The following is a 26,621-nucleotide window of genomic DNA, read 5'->3' on the forward strand; positions in this document are numbered from 1 at the left end:
CCTTCCGATGCGAGGTACCCCAGGTCTCTGGCACTCACATGCTACGTAGCCTTGGCCAAGTTGCCTTCCTCTTCTGCAGGCTGTGCTTCTGGTACTCGTCACACTGGCCTTTGAGAAAGTGGATATGGTTGCTTCTGTGTGTTAGTGTCAGTCACACAGCCTCCCTTGCCCACCCTGTCAGTCTGTACTGTATTCGGACCTTGCTGTCATCCCAGGGACACTGCGGCCTCAGGAAACCAAGACACTGAGAGTCCATAGAGCTTCGAGGCGGTGGGCTCTGGGATGAGAGAGGTGGACTGTGCAGCTTAGCTCTACAAAGCACTCTCATTCCTGTTTCAGAACAATGACCTGCTATGGATGGACTATCACCAGAAGCTGGTGGACCAGGCTCTGCTGACCATGGATACCTACCTGGGCCAGTTCCCTGATATCAAGGTAAGAGAGGTCTGGGCCCATTGTCTTGCTTGGGCTTGGAGCTTGTGGAAGGAGCTGGAGTCTGGGAGAACCCTATGATGTAGGACTGGCTCAGGTTGGAGGTGACTGCCCTGTGGTCAGGTATCTGCTCAGCCAGGCGGTTTGTCTGTCTGTGACCAGCCACTATCTGGCTGTATCTCCTACAGGAGATATAGGGCACTGATGACACGCCGAAGAAAAATTTTACCCAAGTCTAGTTGAAGTTTCTTGGGGTGATACCTACCCTAGCACGAGTGACAGCTTCCAAAGCTGCATCCCTGTCGCTCCTGCACAGCTTTCGGGCAGTGTGGCATGGGCGAGCTTCTCCCTTCCAGTAATCATTACTACTGATCTAACCTCAGGTAGGGCCTTAGGTGTGAGCATGTGTGTAAGACCAAGCACACGTAAACCAAAGGTCCCTCCCTGCATTTGTACTGTGTGTGGTAGGGTGTGTGTTGCCCGTTGGCTGTGTGGGTGTGTTTATATTTTCCAATGTTTAGAAACCTGGCTGCTTTGGCTGGAACTGAATCTGTGCTTGGAGCCTTGTATGCTAACGTCTCTGCTCTGGGTGCTGTGCCCAAGGATGGTCAGGAGTCTAAGGAACCTGGGATGTTTAGCAGGGCTATCTCCGTATAGGCAGTGCAGATATATAAAGTCACTGATAAGAGTGGCTCTTCCTGGCTGAGGAAGAGGTTTGGCTCATATGGTCCTGGCTAGAGGGTTCTGACAGGCGAACCCCATTGTCAGGAAAGTGGGTGATACAGAGAAGACAGAGTGCCCTGCAGGGTGAGCTTCCTGCCTCCAGAAGGCTCTGTTGCCAGATTGGAATCTGGACCTAGATATGCCACTTTAGGCCTGCTGTGTTTCTCTTGCCTGCTTTCTCTGGGCCCATCCCGGGGATCTTGGCATCAGGCCCCACTGATCCCTCGTCTTTCTGCTCGCTCCCTAGTCACGCATTGCCAAGCGGGGGCGGAAGCTGGTGGACTACGACAGCGCCCGGCACCACTATGAGTCTCTTCAAACCGCCAAAAAGAAGGATGAAGCCAAAATTGCCAAGGTAAGGAAGGGCTGGGACAGGGTCAGGGAATCCAAGAGAGGTTAGTCCAAGTTTCCCAGCCGTGGGTGGGGATGATGCTGAGCCCAGTGCCAGACAGTCGAAGACCCTGGGTACCTAGGCAGGCGGGTGGGGGCTGTTGCTGGTCTCTTTCTGCCCTTTGCCTGCTCTGAGGCTGTTTTCCAGAACGAGAATAGACCCAGCTTGGGTTTCCCTGGTGTGGCACTATCTTGCTCAATGCACTGAGTGGAATTCTGTCATGGGATCCGATGTGACTTTGTCTTGCTGGAACAAGCCCGTGGGCTGGTCACATAGCCCTGTGTGCTAAACCCCTCTACCCTGACTACTTTTCTCATAGTTGCGCAGCTCAACGGCCCCTCTCCATACCCACTTGGGTGGAAGTCCCCTCATTTTCTCAGCCTTGGGGGTTGGGTTGGGGAGAAGCTAGACCTGCCCTAGGCCGGCCTCCAGATGGGGGCTGGCTTGTCTGTCTGTGCATGGGATTGTGGGCTTGGTGTTTAATTATCTATGTCTCTGTTTTTTTTCTCCTACCTCCCTCCTGCCTCTCCATTCTCCTTTGCCTTGACCTCTCCTTCCCTCCCTCCTTCCCCCAGCCTGTCTCGCTGCTTGAGAAAGCCGCCCCCCAGTGGTGCCAAGGCAAACTACAGGCTCATCTTGTAGCTCAAACTAACCTGCTCCGAAATCAGGTGATAACTGGCTTCTAACCTTGCACGTGCTAGCGCCTTCTGGTCTGTTGTCCTCTCCTGGGTGTCTCTCTGCCCAGTCTCCGAAAGCTCCACAGGGAGGGCCTATCTTCTTTCTGGGGTTTGGAGGCAGGCAGGGCCAGAGCCTGAGCTGGAGGCGTGTGGCATGGGGTGAGGTTTGGTGGGGCTTTTAGATTCCTTTGAGACTCCTATTTTAGAGGAGACACATGACCAAGCATCTAGAAGTTGTGGCTGACCTGGGCACCTACCCAGATCTGTGCTCCTTGTAGATGACTGGCAGCCTGTTCCAGGAACACCTTGGAGCATCCCACTATCTCTGGGGCTCCTGCCCTGTTCCTCTAGCTGTTCAGAAGCTCCAAAATTATTTTGAAGAAGCATATCTGCTCCCAATGGCACACCTACTCCCAGGGTCCCAGAGCAGACTGTAGCTGAGTGGGCCTTTTAACTCAAGCCCTGGGGTAGTTTACCTGGTCCTTGGTCTGGGCTCCATGAAGGTGGTCCTTGCTAGACAGGACTCGGAACCTGGGTCCTCCACCAGAGGAGACTCTGGGAAGCCTCTGTATTCTGGCTGGGATGCTAAGACCTATCAGGGAGACCTGGGTCCAGAGAGGTCATCCTTCGGAGGTGACATGAAGGACAAATGTTGTAAAAGACTTTCTACCAAACACTGGGCCACACCACCCCTGCCAGGGGATCCTACAGTCTTCTTGGTGTCCTGAACCTGGAACTGATCAAAGTTTGGCTGGGGTCTGCTAGAGATGAGGCAGGTAGATCAAGGTCATTTGAACCATATTTTTTTTTTTGTTTTTCTTCCAACCTTGCTTGAGACTCAGGAAACCCTTTGTAGTGGGGATGAGGCTGGTAGCCAAGACTTGACCCAGGAAGAGGTCAGATTTCTCCTGGACAGTGCCCCATTTTTCCGGGGCCACCTCCCGATAGATTTCATCATCTCCAACCGCACGTATCAAATGTGCAGGATGGGGAAGGAGGAACTGACAAGGCTAGCTGCCTAATTTCTTGTTGTGAACCCACTGCCTAATTTCTTGAGGGCCAAGACTTGGGGCTACTTTGGGGGCACTGAGGGCGATTGATTATTCAGAGCCTGTGGGTGTGGACTTACAGGTCTGGAAAATGCCCACTCAGCCTTGGGTGGGTAGAGCAGGAGAAATATGAGGACACATGTGTGGCTGAGAGGGAACAGAGCTGGAGCCTGGGTTGCGTTTGGTGTTCCTTCCCCCACAGAGTGTAGTACTTTGAATGAGTTGGAGAGGCCCCTGGGACACATTAGTCTCTGGGACGGGGCCTGCATGGTGGATGCTTTAGGGCTTCTGAGATAGGTGTGGGTTGGGGGTCCAGCTGGGAAGGATCCTTGCTTCACTGTGGGGGAGTAGCAGGGGAGGCTGAACCACAGGGTCACCTTTTCAGATGCTAGGCTGTTTCACCTTTTCCATAGGACATCGCCCCCTTGTGTTCCTCCCCTCCTAGTGCCTAGCTGGAAAACCGGATAACTTAATACCGCCTTTGTTCCCAGTAGGCAACAGTAGTAAGCTGTGAACTTCAACTTGGGACCCTAATCCACCCTGAGGGAAGGCTTGACTTTAAGGGACAGTGTATCCTCTGCTGGCTATGCATGTAGAACTAACTGGCTTTCCTCCAGCCCTGGCTGGTCCTGGGAGCTCTTCAGACTTGCTCCAGCCTCTTGGGCTTGCCTGCGAGGCAGGTCCAGATTCTCTAGTCAGCTCTTTGTCTCAGAACGGAGAGGGGGATGGGGGCTGGGAGGCCTCCTGTTTTACCCACGGCTCTCCCCTGCTCTGTCACTTCTGAGTGCTTCCTAAGGTGCGGTATTTGTGGTATGGTGTGCATAGTCGCTGTCTAAGTGTTTCCTAAAAGGCCAGGGTATGAGGCACATATCAAAGGACTCAGGCCCTGACTTCGAGGAATTTAAAGTGGACCCACCCTTGTTCTATGTTGTTGGGGCCCTGGACCTATCCGTACTGAGAGGCTCCCGGCTTTGGTCTCACCAAAGGGAACCATTTGTCTTTATGCCACCCTCCTAGTTCATCTTTAAGTGTGTGTGAGTGTGTGTTGGTCAGAGGACAGCCTCAGACTTCGGGAGTTGTTCCTCAGGCACTGTCTTAGGGTTTCTGTTGCTTCGATGACACAGCAGGTCAGTGAGGAAAGGCTTTATTTGACTTACACTTCCACATTGCTGTTCATCATTGGAGAAAGTCAGGACAGGAGCTCAGACAGGGCAGGAACCTGGAGGCAGGAGCTGACACAGATGCCGGTGAAGGTGTGCTGTTGACTGGCTTGCTCCTCATAGCTTGCTCAGCCTGCTTTTGTATAGAATCCAGGACGACCAGCCCAGGGATGAAACCCCTCGCCATGGGCTGGGCTCTTCCCCATCAATCACTAATTAAGGAAATGCCCAATGGGCTTGCTTACAGCTCAATCTCATAAAATGATTTTCCCAACCGAGGTTCCCTCCTTTCAGATAACCCTAGTTAGCATGTTAGTTTGACATAAAACTATCCAGTGCAGGTACCATCTACTTCAATTATTGTTGTTATTTACTGTGTAGGGGCATGTATATATGGAGTTCAGTTTAGAATGAAATTAAAAAACAGAAAAAGGATCAAACAAAAGCCTTAAAGATGAGGCTGGGAAGACAGCTCTCGAGACTCTGGGTGGGCAGGAAGCACCCCTTAACCTAACTACGCACCATAAGGACTTCTCTTGGAACCCCGAGAACCACTTTAGATTTAAAGTTCAAATGCAAAACTCCGTGGAGCCATTTTGTCTTCTACCTGTACAACCCCGAGAACCACTTTAGATTTAAAGTTCAAATGCAAAACTCCGTGGAGCCATTTTGTCTTCTACCTGTACATGGGCCTCAGGGATTGGGTTCAGGTGTTGGCTTCTGTGCCTTTCCTGGCTGAGAGTTTCTGTGCCACATGAGACAGGTTTTCTCACTGGCCCAAGACTCACCAAATAGGCTGGGCTGACTGGCTAGTGGGCCTGTCAGATTCAAGTGTCTCTTTGCTGGGACAACACACACTGCTAGACCCTGCTCTGTGTGTGTGTGTGTGTGTGTGTGTGTGTGTGTGTGTGTGTGCGTGTGTGTGTGTGTATGTGTGTCTGTGTCTATGTATGTGTGTCTGTGTGTGTATCTGTATGTGTGTGTATGTGTCTGTGCGTGTGTGTCTGTGCGTGTGTGTCTGTGTGTGTGTCTGTGTGTATGTGTCTGTCAGTGTGTGTGTCTGTGTGTTTGTGTGTCTGTCTGTCAATGTGTGTGTCTGTGTGTGTGTCTGTGTGTCTCTGTCTGTCTGTCATCTTTGGGAGGGTACCCTCAGAGGTTAGAAGAGGTTAGTCAGATCACCTGAAACTGGAATTAGAAGGGATTGTGACCTTCCCGATGTAGGTGCTAGAACTGAATCTGGGTCCTTTGGATGGGTAGGAAGCACACTTCAACCTAACCATTAAAACATCTCTGCCCCTGGCCCCAAATTTAAAGTTACTGTTTTTTGTCTCCCCGCCCTCCATTTTGAAATTAGACGCTAAAAAGGCTCCTCGGGAGCCCATGTGTTACCTGGTCAGATGCTACAGTGGTTCCTTCGCTTATCCCATCCAGGCTCCAGGTTGGGGCACACCAGGGCTGGGTGCTCAGAGGGCTGGTCCTTAAACTGGATGAAGTGTCCAGCTTGGCCTGGGAGGGGAAAAAGGTACTTTTGTCTGAGAGGTGCTCTGCCCAGCTGTGGTCCCAACACTAGTCTTAGAATGGCAAGCTGCAGGCCTCACATTCTCCCTGAGCCTGATGCCCCAAGGAGCCTGGGTTGTGAGTCAACCCTGTCTGTGTGACTCACACTCTGCTTGGTGCAGGGGTCTAGTGCCTCTTGGTAGAGTAAGAGATGTAGGAAGTCATGGGCACCAGACATGAGCACCATGTTCAGTCCTCCCTGCCTCAGCTTAGAGGTGCTGACCCACTGCCACTGATCCTTGGTTGGGACAGATCATAGGAGAGGGATTCATGGGAAAAACTTTCTCATGAAAGTAATGAGAAACTAGACACTAAAGGGAAGCAGGCTGTGGCCCTCAGAGAGACAGCAGGAACCTTCTGAAAGGGTCATAGAAAGCAGTAACAGGCTAGCTGAATCTCAGGGCTGATGCTTGGCTCAAGGGAGTTGATGTGGAAACAGGAAGGGTTTGCCTGAGTCTGGAGTCTGCCTCTGTGCTCTCTAGGTTGTTTGATTTCAAGCCCCCCTCCCCCGCTTGTATTTCTATGTGTGTTTAGGCTAAGAGTCAAGTATTGTCCCTGAGAAGTTGTCTGAATTACTATTTGGAGGCAGGATCTCTCCTTGGGATCCGAGGCACATTGGTTTAGTTTGGTTGGCCAGTGAGCTCCGGGGATCTTCCTGTGTGCACCTCCCCAGAACTGGGATTTCTAGGGTGTTTCACCACACCTGGCTTCTCACGTGGTTGCTGGGGATCAAACTCAGGTCCTCCTGCTTATCCCGAAAGCACTTTTTCAACGGAACCATCTCCCCAGCCCTTGTCTCCAGCCTCCTGGAGAAACCCTCTTTTTGTAATGGCAGCTCAACCCTCCCATTTCCAGAGTGTCCTCTAGGGCTCCGGTGGGAAGTTCTGGGTGGGGATCCACATCCAGTCTAGCCTCTATCCTGTTCAGGCCCTGGGGCCTACATCCAGGCTGGAGAGGGAACGGCTCTGGGGGTAGGTCTGGCGCTTCTCCCTAGGGCAGAGTTGCACCCAGATTCTAACGTCCCCCACTGCCTCTCCATCCCAGGCAGAAGAGGAGCTCATCAAAGCCCAGAAGGTGTTCGAGGAGATGAATGTGGACCTGCAGGAGGAGCTGCCATCCCTGTGGAACAGGTGAAGTCAGGAGGGGTCTAGATACCTGGCGGCCAGCCTGGCCCTGTGTCTACCGACTCACTTCAGGGCTCTGTGTCTCTGAGGATGCAGCATGCGGTCGGTCGCATGTGGTTCTCACCACGTCCCCTCCTCTCCCTCTGGCAGCCGTGTGGGTTTCTATGTCAACACGTTCCAGAGCATCGCGGGTCTGGAGGAAAACTTCCATAAAGAGATGAGTAAGGTAGGCCAGGGTGACCGGACAGTGCAGAGGGTCAGTGAGGCAGGGATGGGGAGCTTGGGTACTCTGGTGGCCATGCCAACTTTTCTACCTGGGGCAGCTGCGGGTGGTCCAGTCCAGCCCCAGCCTGCTATACCAAGGCCTGTACTGGGAATTGTGATCAGCTCCTCCTCAGACTATGATCGTCCCCTCAGGCAACCCCGAGTGCTCGGGCCTAGAAATGGTGATGAGTATTTTCCTCAATCTGAAGGAAAATAATAAATAAGTTACCAGAATTTTCTTAATTAAAAAACAGTGTCCTGTGTTTCTAAAGGTGGGGAAGCAGGATGTCTCTCTTCTCAGATCTGGCATAGGAGGCGTGATAAGCTCACACGTTTGTGCTGTATTAGAATGGAAACTGCTGCATGGCGGCTGGAGACGCCTGGTGTGACAGCTCCCCCACCCCATAGGGTGCCTGCTCCGACTTTGTCCCTTGGACCCAGAGCAATGAAGTAAACGATGATTCCAGGCTTTGGGGATGAAGAGAAAGAACTGGTTTAGGGCCTTTTCCTGTCTACAACCCTCGCGTTTAAGGCCTCTCTTTCCTTCCTGTTTTTCCTCTCCCTTCTTAAAGATCTGAGGAGAGACTGTCGAGATGGGAACGGTGCCACACAAGCCCGGTCAGGGCTTCAGGCTTAGTTCCTGGAACTTAAATAACAGTGGAAGGAGAGCCTCAGCTCTACAGAGCTGTTCCCCCAATGGGAAATATGTAAATTGAAAAAAAAATCAAACAGGTAGGAAAGGACTTAGGGATGGACACCTTTATGCAAAATTAGTTCAAGGTACCAAAGGCAGAATTTTGTATAAGTAGGAGAAAAATTCATCTCCGTGCTTCCTAGTGGCCTAAGTAAAATGACAAGTGTTTTCTGCAATGAGCCCCCACAGTCTGCACGGAACGGCTTTTCTGTCACGTTGCGCTTTTGAGGAATTTCTGGAGGCCGTAGTTAGGTTTGGCGGCTTCTTGGCACAATGGCCTTAATAACCAGGATTAACATTGAATCCTGCAATCTTCAAAAATGAGGTTTCAGAAATAAAATGTTGATGTGCCATATGCCTGAAATCCAGCAAGCAGGAAGACAAAGGTAAGATAATTTCAAGGCTGAGGCCAGGGCAGTTTACTGAGAGATTGTCTCAAACTAAAGCAAAAAGAGCTGGGGACGTGGGGACGTGAAATGTATGAACAGACCTCTAGGTTCCACCAATAAAAATACTTGCCTAATATGTAAAGCCTTTGGTTCAGACAAAGGTTTTGCATAGGTTAGACCAGTATTCTACTTTCCCCTCCCCTGAAACAATAGACGCTTGTGTGGCATTCAGGATGGCCCCCAGAGACAGAAGCTGTGAGCATTACAGCTCACATCCCCTGGTTTCTTTGCCATCAGTTGGTTTTCTGGGTTCATTGTGCTGCTATCATCTTCCATCGGTGGAGTGAGGGAGATTGGTCCTGGCAGAGGCAGGGGAAGGAGTGAGAAGCTATTCCTGCAGAAGGTGTACTCGTCCAAGCCTGTTTCTCTTCACTCTTCCTCCTGCAGCTCAATCAGAACCTCAATGATGTCCTGGTCAGCCTAGAGAAGCAACACGGGAGCAACACCTTCACAGTCAAGGCCCAGCCCAGGTGGGTTAAGGCAGGGAGGGCGAGGTCAGTGGGGCCCTGTGACTTAATGGTCAGCCCCACAGAGGCAGCTTCTTCTGGAGACCCCTCCTTGTCCTTCTCGGTCTCTGTGGGTTGGCCTTGGGCCTCTGGAAATCCTCTGGGATCTGCCTCCTGGCATCAGGGAAACAGAGTCTTTAGTCCTGTTCTGTGGAGAAAGGAATGTGGCTGGGTAGCCTGTAGATCCCCGAGTCTTTGTAGGGTAGAGGGCAAGATGGAGACAGGCTCCATTGTTGACACAAGGATGTGGCTCCTGGCATGCAGGACTTCCTGCCTCTTGCTCAAGGTAGGGTCCAAGAATGGTGGCAGTGTCTTGGTACTTTGTCCTTTGCTGCCTTTCCTGGGCAGGTGCAGGACATCCTGTCACCTGAGGGAGATCATGAGGGGAAGGAATAGAAACAATCTGGAGTCTGAGATTGCACCCTTTTCCTCCCTCCCTCCCTCCCTCCCTCCCTCCCTCCCTCCCTCCCTCCCTCCCTCCCTCTGTCCGTCCCTCTCCTTTCCTCCCCGCCCCCCTCTGTGTGTGGATAAGAGTTGGAATATGTGGTATCAGTTGTGTATATTTGTGTAAGTTTGAGTGTGTGCACGCTGTGCACACATGTAGAAAGCACTGTAAGCGTCGTTCCATTGCTCTGCAAAGTCTCTGCTTCTTGGGTAACTGGTCTGCAGCCCAGAACTTTGGATTGTTTCAACAAACAGTCTTATTCCTTTCCCTCCTCTGAAAATGAAATGTGGGATGGACAGAGAGCAGCCTGCAGGTGTTCTGGGAGGCATGGGGGAAGGGAAGGGGAAATGAGGCTAGTCTGTCTGTGGTCACTTTAGAAAGACCTTGCCCAGTTGGAAATATTGTCAGGTCTAGGCAGGATCAGTAGGTTCTTGACCTTACTCTGCACTAAAGTTGACCATTTTGCCCCGCCCTGGCCTCCTATAGCCTTCTAAGATCTTTTGGCAACTATAGTTGGCAGGCAGGGACACAGGACAGACAGGGACATGGGGGTGCAGATTGAGGGCAGAGGGAGGTCCTGGGAGGGGAGACTAGAAGACATAAAGGTAAAGGCTGGAGACATCAGGGCAGGCAGCAGGTAAGAGGAAAATCCCGGGGGAGCAACAGAGAGAGGAAGGCTGAGAACAGGTAGAGGACACGCAGGCTGAGGTTAGTGTAGGAAGGTGCAGGACGGGCTGGGTGGAAAAGGTCTGAGACAGGCTGAAGGGCAGGCAGACTAAGGACAGGTAGCGGCCATTTGTTAGCAGCCCCTAAGCAGGAAGGAAGGAAGAAGGTGGCAGAGGAAGGCTAAGTTCCCCTGGCTCATCCTCCAAATGAAGCATCCACACCCCACCATCCCCACAGAAAGAAAACTAAACTGTTCTCACGGCTGCGCAGAAAGAAGAACAGGTACCGCCTTGAGTGCAGTGCCACGGGCCTCCGGGCCCCGCCCTGACTGCGCATGCGCCTTGTGACTGCGCCCTGTTGAAGGGCCCACTAACCTCTAACCTGCCCGTGTGTCCTGTTGCTTGGGGACAAGTGTCAGGAGGGCATGGTGGACTTGGGATACTAGGGAGGTTGAAGTTACCGGGCAGGTTGTTTGATGGTTAATGTAGCCCTGTTTTTCGCACACCCGAAAGTCAGCCCTGGGTTGCTGCTGACCACCCACGGGTGGAATGAGTACTGAGCAGAGACCAGGAGCCACACTGCTAAAGAACATCCCCCATGTATACTGTATTTTACATTGCTATGCATTCTTTAGGGAGGCAAGTGTACCCCCATCAAACAAGACTGCCCCAGACCAGGCATATGGGGTGCCAGTTCTAGTGGTCTTTCTAGAACATTGTAGATCTTCACACGTCAGCACCGTAGCTGGTTGCTTCACTGGCCCTTGAGCATCTGAAATGTGTCCATTGTGATCCTGGAAGCCGAGCTGGTAGTGTTAATTTATTTAAATTAAGTAAGCCTACGATAGCTGTTGACTGCTGCCTTTTGCACGCACCGATGGATCCCCAGCCCCTGCGTATCCAGTGCATCCCTCTCCAAGTAGACTTTGCTGCTCAGGACTTGGCAGCATCTGTCACCTCTGCGGTGAATCGGCCAGTCCATCCATACCAGCTTTGCCTGGGGATGTTCCTCCAGGGTGTGCACTAAGCCTAGGAACCACGGGAAGAAAAGTGTATTGGTCGAGAGGGCTCGTGGGTTGTGGTCAAATCTGCACAGTTAGGGAAGGGACAGGCGGGGAGATGGTGCAGAGCTCGGCCAAGCAGGCTAGGGAGTAGGCTGAGTGACCAGGCTGCTGTCTGACAAAAGAGACTCACTTTACCTCTAGGATGTCTGGCTTGCTTGTGCTATGAGGCCCAGGCGGGGAGGAGACTGGTTCTCGCTGGTGCATCCCTGCTTCCAAGGCAAGCCTCCTGTGAACCACAGGAACATGTCCTGGTCCACACACGTCTACCCTGTCCATGCACACGGTTCCATAACGGGATTCAGAAGGGCTCACATGCACACTTAGGTTTCATATGTGGATTTATAGACATACTCATACTAATATGTATATCCATAGGACACATGCTTCAGCACACTATTTTTTTACATGTGTGTCCATGGGGCTCACACATGTACACACGGGTTTACACATGGGGTCATCGTGCTCTCACATGCATACAACTTTGCACGTGGGCCTCACACACGTACACACGTGTCCTCATGTGGCTCCATGGAGCACACACATGCACACACAGCTCTACATGTGGATCCATGCGGTACACACACACACACACACACACACACACACACACACACGTACGTAACTCTCTGTGGGCACCCACCAGGTGTTCATAGACTGTTTCATGCCTTTCCTGGTTCTTTGTCCTGCTGATGTCACTCTCTGTTTGTCCATCTTCTATAGTGACAGCGCCCCTGAAAAAGGGAACAAGAGCCCTTCACCTCCTCCAGATGGTTCCCCTGCTGCTACCCCTGAGATCAGAGTGAACCATGAGCCAGAGCCGGCCAGTGGGGCATCGCCTGGGGCTACCATCCCCAAGTCCCCATCTCAGGTAGGCACAGCTGTTATCTCTATGTCCTGGTTTTCTTCTCTTACTTTTTTTTTTTGCTGTTAGCCTCTCTCTCCATCATTTCCTGCCTGGGTCTGAACGGGGTTCCAGCCTAAGGCTCTGCTCCACAGAGGACCAGTTCTGACCTCAGTCTGCACAGGCTACCCTGAACTTGGTGGCCCTGGTCTACTTCACAATGGTATTTGTAAATGTTCCCATCCATAGAAGTGCAGGACTTCCCCTGTCGTGTCTCCCTGATTCTCTGTCCTGTTTCCTTGACTTGGCACCTTTTCTCCCCAGACAGTTGCTCTGGGTATCAGACCCTGAGTATCCCGTCTCTCTCCAGACTCCAGATCTCAAGCCTTTTCTCTGGTAGGGCCTGCGGGAAGAAACCTATCAGGTGGACTCACAGGCATCAAAGGAACAGAAAGAGTATGGTCTCAGTGAGGAAAGGGTGGGGGCAGCCTAGGCAAATGGCCTCAGTCCTCTCCGTCCTGTCCCATTCCTTCAAGCCCTCTGGGTTCCGGCAGAGGTCTCGGGAGCTGCAGCTGGGTAAGGTTGAAAGGAGCGAGCTTCTGTTCCTGGGAAATGAGGTCAGCGATGCCTGCTGAGAGCAGCAGTAAGAGCCCACATCTGAGCAATGTGCTGCCATTGGTGAGGTCGGATCCCAGGCCAGTGCCGGCCTCACTTCCGTTCACTGGCTCTTTTTGACTGCCCCGGGGCAAGTGGATAGAAACCAAGGTTAAGGCCTTCCTTCACCTTGTCTGCTTATGTGTGGTCCTCGTGGGGACCAAGCTCAGGCTGACTTCTCTTGGGGCAGTCTGAGCCTGAACTGGGGCTCCTTTCAGGAAGTCGCAGCCTAGGGAGGCAGAAGGAAGGCCTGTGGGAGGGTAGAGATTAGCAGGGAGTTGACCTTTAACTCCAAGCCCCTTCCTAGTCAGGGAAGACGTCCCCCAGCGGGCTATGGGAGCATATCAGGGGTCAGACCCTCTGTTTGCCTTCTCTGCCTCTATCCACTTCCTCTTCCTCCTTCTCTTTTGCACAGTGGTTCTGGACTGCCTGTCTTGGAGTCTCCCTTGGGGCGACCTGTCATCTTGGTGTCATTTGTTCTCCCGAGTGGCCTGGGTGGGAGCGACTAACTTAACCATGGCTTTGTCTCTGTCTCCCTCGCCTCCCACGCTTCCCCCTCGCTGGCCCACAGCTCCGGAAAGGCCCACCGGTCCCTCCGCCTCCCAAACACACCCCATCCAAGGAGATGAAGCAGGAGCAGATTCTCAGCCTTTTTGATGACGCATTTGTCCCTGAGATCAGCGTGACCACCCCCTCCCAGGTCAGCCGTGTCCACCGCGGCCCAGCCTTCTCTCTCCCTTACTATCACTCTTCCTCTCAGAGCATGCATGGCCTTTCATCTTCCACCCTGAAACTCTGAGCTTCTCTCAAGAGCCAAGAATTTGGCTGGAGAGACGGGCTGGAGCCGCCATCTTTGATCCATCCATCTCCTCTTTCCATCGTCATCATCATCATCATCACCATCATCCCCATCATCATCCCCACCCCACCATCCCCCCCCCATCAGAGCATGCACCATGGCTAGATAAGGGACAGGTGATTGTGACAGGTCATCCTCCTCGTTTCCTGGTAGGGTTGACCAATGGCAGTGGTTGTTGCTATAATGGGGGACATGGAGTGGGTGGGCAGCCATGGGATGTTTCCCTGTGCAGGTGACGTTTGCCTGGGAAGGACTCACAGAGACATTGTTTCAGCTAGAGATAGCAGGGCTAGGCCAGAAGAGACGGGCTCGCTACTTGGTACAGGTGTCTGGCAATGCTGGGAATCAGGTGGAGCCCTGTTGAACTCTATAATGACCAAGACGCAGAGACTTAGCCTATCAGGAGGCTGTTTGTATCATGAAATGCCCACCCTCAGATGGAGATGGGGTGGGGGTGTGCCTTTTGGGGTGGAAGAGCATCTCGTTAAAATCGGAGTAGGCCGACAGACACACCGTCAGATCGGCTGAGGGTGATCAATTCCCTGCTTCAAGATGTCCTGAAGTCTCCTAGCCTCCTACCCCATGCAGGGTTTCCCTGTCATGGAGGTGGCTAGTCCAGACCCTCGGGGACTTAGCCAGAGCCCTTGCCAGGTCTCTCTAGACTCTAACTTCCCCAGGGTCATTTGTATAACCCAGATTCCTGGAGAAGAGGGACAGAGCCTGAGGGTGGGAGTGTGGAAGAAACAACTTGGAAGGGTGAATAGTGGCCACTTCAACAGGCAGCTAGGAAGGGTGGGCCTTCAGCTCCCGCGGAAGGACTACCTAGAGGAACCAAAGCCCCTGTGCGGGAAGGTGGTGCAGAGGCAGGTAGGGATAGTCAGTGTGGGAATGGACTGATAGTCCTCAGGCTGGGTTGTTGCTGGGATCCTTCCTTTTTTTCCTGAACATGTCTGTGGCTTGAGGGAGCCTGGGCAGGTGACTAGCATGTCTTTAAGGTGAGAAAGATGGGATACCATGGGGGCTAGTGGATGCTGAGGGGAGATGGCATAGCTACTTACGTACACTGTCTTGTTTGATTTCCAAACGCTCCCCATGACATACCCCATTTACCTGGCGAGGGACCTGATCTACAGCCAGTTCCATGGCCATGTGTCAGAGGGAGCCGTACAGAGGCCAGCAGGCTCCATGTGTTCCCTTTCCCATGTCATTGCATGCCTTGTTTGCTGATGTTTGCGTCCATCCTCAGGGAGCTGGCGCTAACGGTCTGTTAGGGGTGGAAGAGACGTCTGGCTTGGCATTGCACGAGTGGGAGGTGGGCTCATGTTGTCCATGGTGCCTCGGTGTGATGTGGCGAGCAGTGTGCATCCCTTCAGTCTCTTGGTCTTGTGTGGGAAAGAGTCCACTTGCCTCAGGCAGGCTTGAGAGACGAGCGGCTCCCTGATTGGGGGCCTCTGTGTATAGCACCTCGGGTGTATTGCTGTCTGGGCTTGGGTGACTTCTAAGTGTGGAAGGGGTAAGGTTGGTGTCTCTGAGGCAGAGGTGCCTGAATCACATGGACGGGATGCAATTCAGAGTCCTGAGGCTGTGACATCTCCAGCCCAGCTTTCAGACAAGGTTGGCCTGGGAGGAAAGAAGGAAAGTTTCTAAGGTCAACCCGAGGCCACTTGTTCTGGGAAGTGGGTCCACTTGACCTGTCCCAATTGAAGGGGAACACATGCTCTCTCAGTGTCCTCAGGACTGCAGAGGCTCCTCTGAAGAGCCACAGGCCACCTCACAAACTTTCCAGCCTTCCTCGATGGGAGTCTTTGATGGGCACAGGCCTGGGACGCCCTCTCTCATAGTTGGCCTCCCATGGAAATCAAGCGGAGGTCAGAAGAGGCACCCTGAGCCATCTTCCTGCTTAGACTCGGATGAAGTCTTCCATAGCTCTGAGGAGAAAGGCCACAGGCAAAGCAAGACTGTGGCTTCTTTAAGTCAGCGTGTCCTCACACACTGGTGTTGTCCAACATCCTCTCAGCCTTGAACACTTATCCTAGTCAGCTACGATCGACTCGTTCGATATCGACTGCAGCCAGGGTCCCTAAAAGGACATGGAGGCAGCTGTGGGTGTTGTCTGTAGCTGTCATGCAGGTACCCCAAGGTTTCCTGACACTGGGGTCCCATTCTGAAGACACCCTTGGGGTGTGTATGCTGCGAAGTCTTTCCTCATCCCTTGAGCTGAATGACAGGTTGAGCTGTCTCAGAGGGTGACTTGGCTGGGTGCCAGGCTCTTGACCTGGGATTCTCTTGGTTGGGAGACCGAGGTGGCCATGTCCAGACCAGGCCAGAGTCTTGAGCTGCTCTTGATACACAGGGGCAAGGTCAGGTGAGCTTGTGGGTGTAAAGGGAATAGAAAAGATGGGAGTGGTCTGATCTTGACTGCAAAAAACAAAAACAAAAATAAAAACCAAAATGAAAGAGAAAACCAAAACAACAACAACAAAAACAAAACCCAAAACAGCCAGTAGTTGGATGTCCTAGTTGCGAGCAGATATCTTCACACAGGTGGGGGCCTGTATTAGTTTGTGTATAGATGCTATTGTGTGTGTGTGTGTGTGTGTGTGTGTGTGTGTGTGTGTGTGTGTTTTCCTATGTGTGCACAAGGCACAGGTCCAATCTGTTACTAACTGCTTCCTTCCTCTGCTATGCTGTCACCAAGTTTGAGGCCCCTGGGCCTTTCTCAGAGCAGGCCAGTCTACTAGACCTGGACTTCGAGCCCCTTCCACCAGTGGCAAGCCCTGTGAAGGCACCCACACCCTCTGGTCAGGTTGGTTGTGCCCACCAATGCCCATCCATCAGCCTCAGGACCAAGCCTTGTGCTTGTGTGAACTACATAGGCTCCAGTCTTTGTGGGGGTGGGAGGTGTGAGGCCTTTTGCCCAGTGACCTAGACCTTATCCCAGTCCTTAGCCCGCTTGACTTCCTTTGGATGTAGAACAGATGTGGGCTAACTGGGTTGCTCTCACTCAGGGCATATCTCACAACCTCTGGTCATTCCAGCATCCTGCCCCTTCATTAGCTACCCTGTGGGCCTCCCTGAGCTGGGGTCTGAAGCCATTAGAGTCAAGCTTGGAGCCTGCAGGATTGGGTTGTGAGTGGGGTCCCTTGGTGAGCTTGCTACCCTGTCTCTAACCTGCTAACTGACTTTGTCCTTTTCCTGTTACTGCTGCCCTTAGTCAATCCCATGGGACCTCTGGGAGGTAAGCCACACACTTGTTCTGCACCAGTCCTGCACCCCTGGGGGCTGTCTCTCTTTGTGCAACACCTCCCTCACTCCTTTATCCAGTCTCTCTATGGCATGCTTGCTTATCTGTGCTCGTGTACACAGGGTGCAGGGAGACTGCATCCCTTTATCAGGACCTTGGTAATGGGGCTCCTTGGTACCTCAAGACTGGGTCTTACATTGGTTGGATTTCTGGTCCTGCTGGTGTTCACCTTGTCAAGTAGCCAGCTGGTCACCTAAAACGGCCATCTGGTCAAGGCGTCCTGACTATAGTGAAGTATTAAGAGAGCTGTTTTTCTGGGGACCCACCCCTGGGATCTCAGAGACTCACACTTGGAGGAATGTGTCCACAATTGGTGATAACAAGATCAGGCTTCCAGAACACAATCTGGCAAGGGCCAACGGCAGCCAGGACTCTGGGGACTCAAGAGTTTCTATGAAAGAGCTTCGTTTCTGTAAAGTGCTAGCTGAGTTTGATACTCAGGTAAAAATGCCAGGCATCGGGCTGGAGAGATACTCAGTGGTTACAAGCACTTACTGTTCTTACAGAGGACTGGGTTCCAGTCCTGGTACCCATATCAGGTGGTGCACTATGGCCTATAAGCTCAGTTCCAGGGGGTCTGATGCCTTCTAGGCTCTGCAGGCCTCTGCACACATGTGGTGCATATACACTTAAACAGGCGTGCATGCGCAAACACACATGAACATGTGCGCACACACACACACACACACACACACACACACACACACACACACACACACACGGTCTTTCTGCAATCACCAGAGAAATAAGGCTGGACTGGGCTGCCAGGGCCATTTTGGTAGATGCTGTGCTGTGCGGTGACGTCACACCTGCCTGACTCCTTCGTAGTGGCAGGACTAGAGGAATGGGTGGCAGTTGACCCCACAAAATCCTGATCGCGCTGCTACCCCAAGCCACATCCCTCATTAACACCGAGCACTGAACACCGCCCTCTCTTGTCTCCTGCCCTTGTCCAATATGCCTTTCCCACCTGGCCTTCTTACCCCTCCCCCATCTTGGTGGCCTGTCACTAGCCCACAGAGAGTCAAGCTGGCGTCCTGCCTTCCGGGGAGCCCAGTTCTGCTGAGGGCAGCTTTGCTGTGGCCTGGCCCAGCCAGACAGCCGAGCCAGGGCCTGCCCAAGTAAGTGCTTCCCTCCTCCTGTCCCCATCTGGTGGCTTCCCATGTCTGGGGTGTAGCAGAGCCAGAGTACTCCCAAGGCATGGGTTCCCTAAGGTGGGTGATCGTGACTCAGGTCCCACCTTTCTCCTACTCTCTTACCTCAAGGTAAACCCCTGCAGAGTGGAAGGGGGAGGACATTTTAGATGTCCTAATAGGCTGTTCTAGACATTTTCTAGAATTTTCTTGTCTTCATCCTAACGGTATGGGCTGGATGCTTTTGTCTTTGCTACATTTGAGGAAGTGGAGGGCGGGAAGGTTGAATAACTAGGGCCCAGTGCTCAGAAGTGACTGAGGCTGAGTGTTGGTAGAGGTTAGCCTACAGTGGGTCCTTTGTCATGGTCTACTGCAGTGTTCTGTGGAGAAGGCAGTATCCAGAACTGGAGATCATGCCTGATATCCTAAGCATACTCCGTGGGTCCAGGCCGTCCAGCAGGCCCTAGCTAGCCTGTCAGGGGCTGGCAGAGTGAGCAGGATGAAGCGGGGTATTTAGAGGAAAGGGCTTGTAAGGCAAAGGTAGGGGTATGTCATTCACTGAGGTGTAGATCGTTCTCTATACACCCGTCTTCCTCCCTCCGTCAGCAAGCATTTGTTTTCTTTCCACCTGCCGGATGCACCAGGATTGTGCGGGACACGTTTGTAGGCCAGGCGGGCCAATACCTGTGACTCTCCCACGTGCACGCTGCCCTCCTGTGGTGTGTTGTGGATACATCCTGCTCTGTATCTGATCCCTTGCTGGCATTTTATGTTGCAGCCAGCAGAGGCCTCCGAGGTGGTGGGTGGAACCCAGGAGCCAGGGGAGACAGCAGCCAGTGAAGCGACCTCCGTAAGACGGCAGGGACCGTGCCCTGTTTTTCCTTCCCTGTTGTCTGTCTGCCCAGTGCTGTCTGTCTTCTGCCTGTCTGCAGCTTCCCTGTGTTCCTCACCCATGCTGGTGCTGGTGCCGGGCCCAGTTCCCTGGAAGAGCACAGGGCAGGGTAGTTTGGCACAAGACAAACGAACACAACTCCTTCCTTCCTGTGGCTTTTCCCACATGGCCATTGGTCCAGCTGACTCATTCCCTATCCCCAGAGCTCTCTCCCGGCTGTGGTGGTGGAGACCTTCTCAGCAACTGTGAATGGCGCCGTGGAGGGCAGCACTACGACTGGACGCTTGGATCTGCCCCCGGGATTCATGTTCAAGGTGAGCGTAGGCTAGCTAACCCTGTATAGCCTTTGTCCCAGGTGCCTTGGTGTCACCTTTGTTTACAGGATAAGACACATAGCCCAGGCACCCTGTGGCCCCCTCAGAACGTAGCCGCTACACTGTAGCTGGTGTACTCTGTAGAGTAGCATGTTCGTCCCCGCAACCTCCATTTGCAGACTAGATGGGGGACCTAGCCCCCTGACATGCTCTCCCAACTTTTGCAGGTGCAAGCCCAGCATGATTACACGGCCACTGACACTGACGAGCTGCAACTCAAAGCTGGCGATGTGGTACTGGTGATCCCCTTCCAGAACCCAGAGGAGCAGGTGAGCCCAGGGCGCGGGGATTCCCCGGGCTGCTGATGCGATGGTGGGCATGGCCAGCAGGGGGCAGCAGAGCCCCACTGGAGCAGGGCATGTCTAGGTGGCTAATTACCCGCATCTCTTCTTTAATCTCCTTTATATCCCTCTCCCTGTCCTCGTGCTCTCTTTTTAGCCGGTGGTAGTGCATTTCATTTCTTCCAGTTGCCCTGCCAACTTTTGCATCCGAGTATCTTTCTTGTCTTTGCCATGCTCTTGGCTTTGAGGCTTGCCTTCCTTTTGCAAGGTACCCGCCTGCAGTGACAGAGTGCTAGGCTCACATTGACCTTCTGCACTGGGTCTACTCTGTGTGGTTGGCCTCCTGCCTACAGTAGATATGGGCTGAGCTATAGGGAGTGCCCAGGCTTTAATGTAGAGAGAGAGAGAGAGAGAGAGAGAGAGAGAGAGAGAGAGAGAGAGAGAGAAAGAGAGAGAAAGAGAGGAGGGGAAGGGAGGGGAGGGGAGGGGAGGAGAGGAGAGGAGAGGAGGAGAGGCGAGAATGTGTGTATAGACTAGAAGACAACCTTAGTTTTTATTCCTTAGGAGTTTTTGTTCCTTATACTTTTTAAGATGGGGTCAGCCTATATCTACCTCTTCAGTGCTGGGTTCCAGTACATTCCTCTATATCTGGCTTTTTACATGGGTTTTGGGGTTGGAACTCAGATCCTTATGCATAAGTGGCAAGGACATTGCTAACTGAGCCAATTTTCCAGCCCCATCTACTGCTGCTTCTAAAGCCCTGGGGATCTACTGGCCACTTCGGTGGGTCTTTCCTAGCTGGATGAGATTCTGAGAAATATAAACCAGCCGCCAGCCAACAGGGTGGTTGTGTATGGGTACTGCAGGGGTTGAAAGAGGGTATGTAGAAGAGATGGGTAAAAAGGCAGAGATCTGTAGGACACAGATAATGTTAGAATAAAATTGCAAAGGTCCAGGGAGTTGCCAGCCATGGCCCAGCATTTGGGACAGTCACCGTAACTCCAGCAGTGAAGGCCTGCACAGAAAACCCCTGAGGGCAAGTGTCAAAGGAAGAGTAGTTGGCCTTGGAGGCTGTAATCGAATGGACTCAGGACCTCTGGCAGGCATGCCTGGCTTGTGTCCTGGGATAGCTGTGAATGCAAACCCAACGTTAAACTTATTTAAAACGTTCTGAGCTCCTGCTTGTTTGTTGTTTTGAGGAAAGGGCTCCTGTTTTTAGGGCTAGCCTAGAACTTACCGTGCGTCTGAGAATGCTCTCCCCGCCGTTGCCTCCATAGTTCTGGGATCACTGACGTGCACCACCGTACCTGGTTCATGGGGTGCCAGGAATTGAACCTGTGCATGTCGGGCTGGTACCCTGCCAACTACCGCATCCCAGTCCCTAGTAGTATGTGATTTGTTTGTCCGCTTTTGTTTTTATCTTCTGGACTTGTTTGCACAGTTCCCAAGCATGAACTTTGTAGGTGGCAGTAGCTGTCACAGCGTCTAAATGTGGAGCACATCTGTTGGAGGTTTTAACATTTTTATCACATTATTTTGTGTGTGTGTGTGTGTGTGTGTGTGTGTGTGTGTGTGTGTGCACGTGCCTGCATGTAACGTGCTACATGTGGAAGTCAGAGAACAACTTACAGAGAACAATCCTCCCATCACATAGGATCCAGGGGCCTAACTCAGAGTTTTAGATTTGGCAGCAAACCATGGGATCACCTCACTGTTTTTCTTTTTGTTTTTGTTTTGTGTTTTTTTTTTTCAGTGCTGGGTAATTATAATTTATTGAATCAAGGGCCACATGCATGCTCTACCACTGTTATATCTCCAGCCTGCTCTTTTAGTTTTTTAAAAAAGATTTATTTATTTATTATATGTAGGTACACTGTAGCTGTCTCAGACACACCAGAAGAGGAAAACAGATTCCACTGCAGATGGTCGTGAGCCATGTGGTTGCTGGGATTTGAACTCAGGACCTCTGCAAGAGCAGTCAGTGCTCTTAACCACTGAGCCATCTCTCTAGCCCTAATTTTAAATTTTGGGTCAGACTCTCACTAAATTGTCTAGAGGTAGGCTTGGACTCATTCTAGTCCAGGCTGGCCTTGAACTTGCAGTCATCCTCCAGAATAGCTAGGAATGCAAGTCTATGTGAACAGATCTGGCTAGATGTTCTTAACTACTAGTACTTAAGGAACTTTCCAGATGTTTCCAGAAGTCTGAAGACTTAGGTTGATAGTTGGGGCCCTCTTGAAGTTGTTAGGATTTGGGAAACCCAGGTCCAGAGAGATACACAGGAGTCTGAAGACCCTCCAGATTTCCTAGAATTGACAAAGCAGTGGGCTCTGAAGGAAGCTTCAGCGGGGGTGGGGGGATGGGGAGGTGGAGTGAAGGGAGTGGGGGGGTGAAGGGATAAGACATAGGGACCAGAAGAGGAGAGGAGAGGGTGTGTTGGAACAATGGAAGGTGTCCAGGATTATTTGCCATCAAACTAGGCTATGAGACCGGATATTAGCTTGTTTTTCTGGCTGAGGCAGGTATTTTAGGTCCCACTGGAAGAACAGTGGAGTAGTTAGTGTGACAGCTATCATTTGTCACTGCCTTCGTTGTGGACCCCATGCTGGAACAGGTGAAAGAGACTTGGCTTTTGTTCGGGCTGCGACAGGAGCGGCTGGCAGCTGGGTGTGGCAGGTGCTGGCCTTTGCTGGATCTAGAGGGTCTGGATTCTAAGAGGGACGCATCTGCAAGCAGCAGATGGTCATGGGCCAGGACTGAGGACACAGTTCAGGTTTAGACCAGCGCAGTGCCCAGGCACAGGGGATTCCAAATAGCAGGCAGGCTGGCTCCTCCGAGGTCTGCTCCTCCCGGGTCTGCTTGGGTCCTAGTTTATTGGAGGGTGTTGTGAGGTGCGCCTGTGTTACCCATGCTCTGTTGGCCCCAGGATGAAGGCTGGCTCATGGGTGTGAAGGAGAGCGACTGGAATCAGCACAAGGAACTGGAGAAATGCCGCGGCGTCTTCCCGGAGAATTTCACAGAGCGGGTGCAGTGACGGGAGAGCCTCTGCAGCCTTCCGGTGTGTGAAGAACCTTTCCCCAAAAGATGTGTGCTTTTCTTTTCTTTGTTTTTCTTCCTCTTCTTTTCTGTTTTTTGTTTTGTTTTGAAACTCTTGAAAAGTGTCGGGAAATTGGGGAGCGGAAACCTAAGCCAAGAGGTGTACCCCCAAAGATGAGGTGGTTTTCCAAAAAGCCGTCCGACCCAGTTCAGTGGACTTCTCCAGTATTCCCGAAGCTGCTGTGTCCCCCTCCTAGTTGAGTTCCCGATGCCCGCATGTTCAGGGCGGGCCGGGGGTGCAGAGCCACCGCCGCACTTGCCTGACGCTTGGCCGCGCCACCGGACAGGGCTTGGGTCCTCTTCTGGCAGCTGCCCTGGGCAGGGCCTGCACTGTGGCCCAGCCTGGTCCGCTCTGCAGACCAACCGTGTGCTGTTTGAAAATAAGCCCTAGTGTTCAAAATGCAGCGAAACAAACAAAAATGAAAAACCGGACAAAACCACCAGAACAATGCGTGTCTTTCTTTGCTTCTATTGTGTGAATGGGATCTAGGCCAACTGAGGCTTTTTTTATTGCTGGTGTCCCTGAGGTAATGGGTCCGGGAATTCTGCGTGGATAGCATTTCCCCTAGACTCATGGTGCGAGCCCCCTGGGGTTTCCACTAGTGGTGGGTTAGAGGTCAAGTGGTGGACACTCTCAGAGTACAGTCCTAGGTCACCTTATTTAACACACGTCAGCACTTTGTGGGATGGGTAGATGGATGGATCGCGCTCAGTGAACACTGGCCCCAAGGACTAAGGAATGGAAGGAATCTGTAAGGGGCGATGGGCTATGATGGGAGCCTCAGACCCCATGGGGATCCTGAGTCCCGCTGGGAAAGGCCAGGGTGTACCCTGAGGTGAACCAACTGTGTGATTTCCCCTCTCCACTCTCTCCCTGTGGCTCCTCTGGACCCAGCTACTGCTGTTTACCTCATGAACAGATGGAGGAGTTCAGTACCTAGGACTGCAGAAATACCCTGGCCTCCAGAGAAGGCCAAGTAGGTATCCTCAGGATTTGGGTTTAGCATGAAGTCCCGTGCCTTGCTAGAGGACTGCTTGCTGTTGGCTCCAACCTCAGCCTTCGTCAGGTGACAGATAGAGCCAGCTACATCCAAGTAACACTGTGTAGGCCAGAGTGTCCAGCCTGCAGCCTGTGGGCTACTCAGACCCCAGGACAGCTGTAAACGTGGCCTGACACGGAAGTGCTTGCTTAAAGTTGTGTAAGATTTCTCGTGCAGAGGAGTTTGGCAGCTCAAGTCATGGTTCTCAGGTGTTAGCTTCCTAGAAGACTTCTTTTTTGCCCCTGATGTCTGAAGGCCGAACGTACCTGTGGAACAGCATTTCTGGTCACCTGCTTATACCTTTCCTCTCCCTTCTTCCTCCATGTCCTTTCCCTTGGGGGACATGGGTTTGGAGCCCAGATCTGAGCCTAGGATGCAGGGTCCTCTGCTCTATGGGGGTTTGCACTCAGGGTCTTCAGTATGGAAGACTTTCAGTCGTTTTCACTAAAGACTAGTGCAATTAGGACGAATTTGCAATAGGTTTCACTGTACTTCAAGATTCGAAGGTCGTAAGGGCTTCTTGCCCATAGTACCCCCACCTGCCCAACCCCCACTATATATTTTTTTAAACAAGTTCTATTTATAGAGCCCAAGCTGACTATGCTCTTCCTGCCTCAGCCTTCTGGTCCTGAAATTATAGGCCTGTCCCACTATTCCTGATGGTGGTCGTGTACCTAGGAGCAGGGTATTGCAGGGTTCCTGTCAATCAGGGATTCAGAGCCAGGCAGCCAGTACTATTGTCTCAACAAACTACCTGATGAAAATCACTTCCGGAAGAAGAATTTATTCTAGCTCACAGTGTCAGGGGCTACAGTCTGTCACGGTGGGGAAGGCATAGCGGCAGGAGCAGGAAGTATCTAGCCATCTTACATCCATGGTTAGGAAGTCAAGAAAGAGGGATGCTGGTGCCAAGCCTGCGATCTCTTTATTCAGTCCGGGACCTCAGCCCATGGAATGGAGCTACCACATAGGGGTGAGTCTTTCTACTTAGTTAATTCACGCTAGAAAAGTGGGCCACAGGCCTTAACTTAAAACCCAGAATGCTAAAACTGCTAGGGGAAAATATAGGAAATACTTCAAGATACCACAGAAGCAAGAAACGGGGCTATTGAAATAGAAGCTTTTCTGCCTGCGGGGCTGGAGGGATGGCTTAGTGCTTGAGAGCCCTTCAGAGTCTCTCAGAGGATCTGAGTTGAGTTCCTCGCACACATAAGAGGGCTCAAACTGCCTCCAGCTTCTGTCCGCACTTACGTATACATACACACACAGACATGTGTAAAATAAACTTAAAAATATTAAAAAGTTTCTGCTCATCAAGTGGGACTATGGACAGAGTAAATAGTCTATGTTACAAGAGGACATTCCGATGCTAAACCTCAAATAGGGGCTTGGTGTCTGGAATATGTAAAGAGCTGTGAAAATTAAATACCAAAACTGCAAAACCAAAAACTAAACAAACAAACAAACATAAAAACAACTTAAGCTATTGATGGAAGAAAGGGGGAGATATGTGTGTGCTAATGACAGTTCCTAAAAGAAACACAGATGGCCAATGTGTACTTTTAAAAAGTCTTAAATATCCTTAGCGACTATGGAAACGTCTTTAAAATTCCGTCGATGGGCCTGTGGGTTGGATGGCTTAGTAGTTAAGGCCACAGAGCCTGAAGATTTGAATTTGATCTAGAAGGAGAACCGTCCCCTGTGAACTGTCCTCTGACCTCTGAATGCACGCTGTGGCCCATGTCCCTCTACCCTCATCCATCGCCTTGGTCAGGATGGTTAGGATCGAGAAAGCAAAAGACAATGGATGCTTAGTGAAGAGGTGTGGGAAGAAGTCACTTAGTCTCTGTGACGGGCGTGGGAACTGGCGTGGCCAGCAGGGAGGTTTCTCAAAAGTTAACAGTTCCGTGACTCATTTCTATACCTCCCGGGTATAGCTGCACATCTGTGGTTAATGTTGGGTTCTTCACCGTGGTTAGGAAACGGAAGCAGCTTGCATACCCATCAACAGAAGAGCAGATGATCAAGTACGCACGCCATACATGCACACGGTGAAATTTCATTCAGCTGAGAAAAATTAAAATAACAAAGTACACAGGACAGAGGACGGATCCGCAAAGTATATTGAGTAAGGTAACCCAGACTCAGGAAACAGAAAGACAAACACGGTGAGCTGAGGCTGACCCCAAACCCTCCCAGAACTAAGAAACCCGTGCAGTGGGAGGAAGGGCTCAACAAGTGACCATCTCCCATGCAGCAGCGAGGGCTCCTGTTCTACCAGTAGCCGTAGTTTCCCAAGCATGAGCATCCTGAGGAAAACCAGCCTGGGTGTTGGGACAGCATGACCAGTTGGTTAACTGGTGGAGCACAGGGCATGGCTGGGGTCGGTTAGAACCTCCAGCTACCTTGCCGAGATCCTTTAAACCCTTCCACCTGTGTGCTGGTGTTCAGTGTGGCCCTGTCTCCTGTTTCTGTGGATGACCTAACAGCACTCTGCCGTCCATGAAGCAGCAGCAGAGTCCCATGACAATGGACTGTAAAATGACTGTAAAAGTAACTTTTATTCACCTGAAGTCATTGTCTCCGAGGCTTACCACCTCTGCCTACCAACCTAGTCCTGGTCCTGGAAGCTTCCAGCCTCCGTACAGTCTTATCCAAGCCTAGAATGTTTGCAGCCCCTGAGACTTACCTGCTGAGTAAGCTCACCCTTTCTAGCACTTTCTGGCCTCTGGCTGTCTGGTCAGCTCAGTTGTTCTGGCTCAAAGCTACTTTCTACGCTGCGTCAAACTAGTGTCTTTCAGCTTCTGACTCAGTTGCTCTGCTAGGCCTCAAACTAACGCTATGTTCTAACCTTCTGGCTCCTTCTCATTCTTTGGCTTGTTCTGTCTTCACCTGTGTGTAACTTGTTCTCTCTGCAACCAGCCTCTGAAACTCAACCAGTAAAATT

The 26,621-nt window shown here is 51.9% G+C and overlaps 2 protein-coding genes across 26 annotated transcripts in view; one reads left to right on the plus strand and one right to left on the minus strand.

Moving 5' to 3' along the window:
• Bin1 (bridging integrator 1) overlaps window positions 1-23,083 on the plus strand; it is a 58,622-nt gene extending 35,539 nt beyond the window's left edge. For 2 of the 24 annotated variants that reach the window (XM_006254503.3, XM_063277075.1), the window contains exons 5-15: window positions 340-435; window positions 1,403-1,510; window positions 7,034-7,119; window positions 7,264-7,339; window positions 8,908-8,990; window positions 11,921-12,068; window positions 13,267-13,395; window positions 18,770-18,841; window positions 19,087-19,197; window positions 19,425-19,526; window positions 22,465-23,083. In XM_006254503.3, coding sequence (XP_006254565.1) covers window positions 340-435; window positions 1,403-1,510; window positions 7,034-7,119; window positions 7,264-7,339; window positions 8,908-8,990; window positions 11,921-12,068; window positions 13,267-13,395; window positions 18,770-18,841; window positions 19,087-19,197; window positions 19,425-19,526; window positions 22,465-22,572 — 1,119 coding nt within the window. In that variant the 3' untranslated portion in view covers window positions 22,573-23,083. Of the gene's footprint in view, window positions 1-339; window positions 436-1,402; window positions 1,511-2,121; window positions 2,215-7,033; window positions 7,120-7,263; window positions 7,340-8,907; window positions 8,991-10,374; window positions 10,420-11,920; window positions 12,069-13,266; window positions 13,396-16,252; window positions 16,361-16,768; window positions 16,793-17,871; window positions 17,980-18,769; window positions 18,842-19,086; window positions 19,198-19,424; window positions 19,527-22,464 lie in introns of all 24 variants that reach the window. The other 22 variants (XM_006254504.3, XM_063277077.1, XM_006254505.3 and 19 more) reach the window with 20 other exon arrangements.
• Window positions 1-26,621, minus strand: part of LOC120098222 (uncharacterized) — a 702,255-nt gene that overhangs the window by 417,669 nt on the left and 257,965 nt on the right. The window lies entirely within an intron of this gene.

This window comes from Rattus norvegicus, chromosome 18 (genome assembly GCF_036323735.1).
Source record: "Rattus norvegicus strain BN/NHsdMcwi chromosome 18, GRCr8, whole genome shotgun sequence".
Lineage (NCBI taxonomy): Eukaryota > Metazoa > Chordata > Mammalia > Rodentia > Muridae > Rattus > Rattus norvegicus.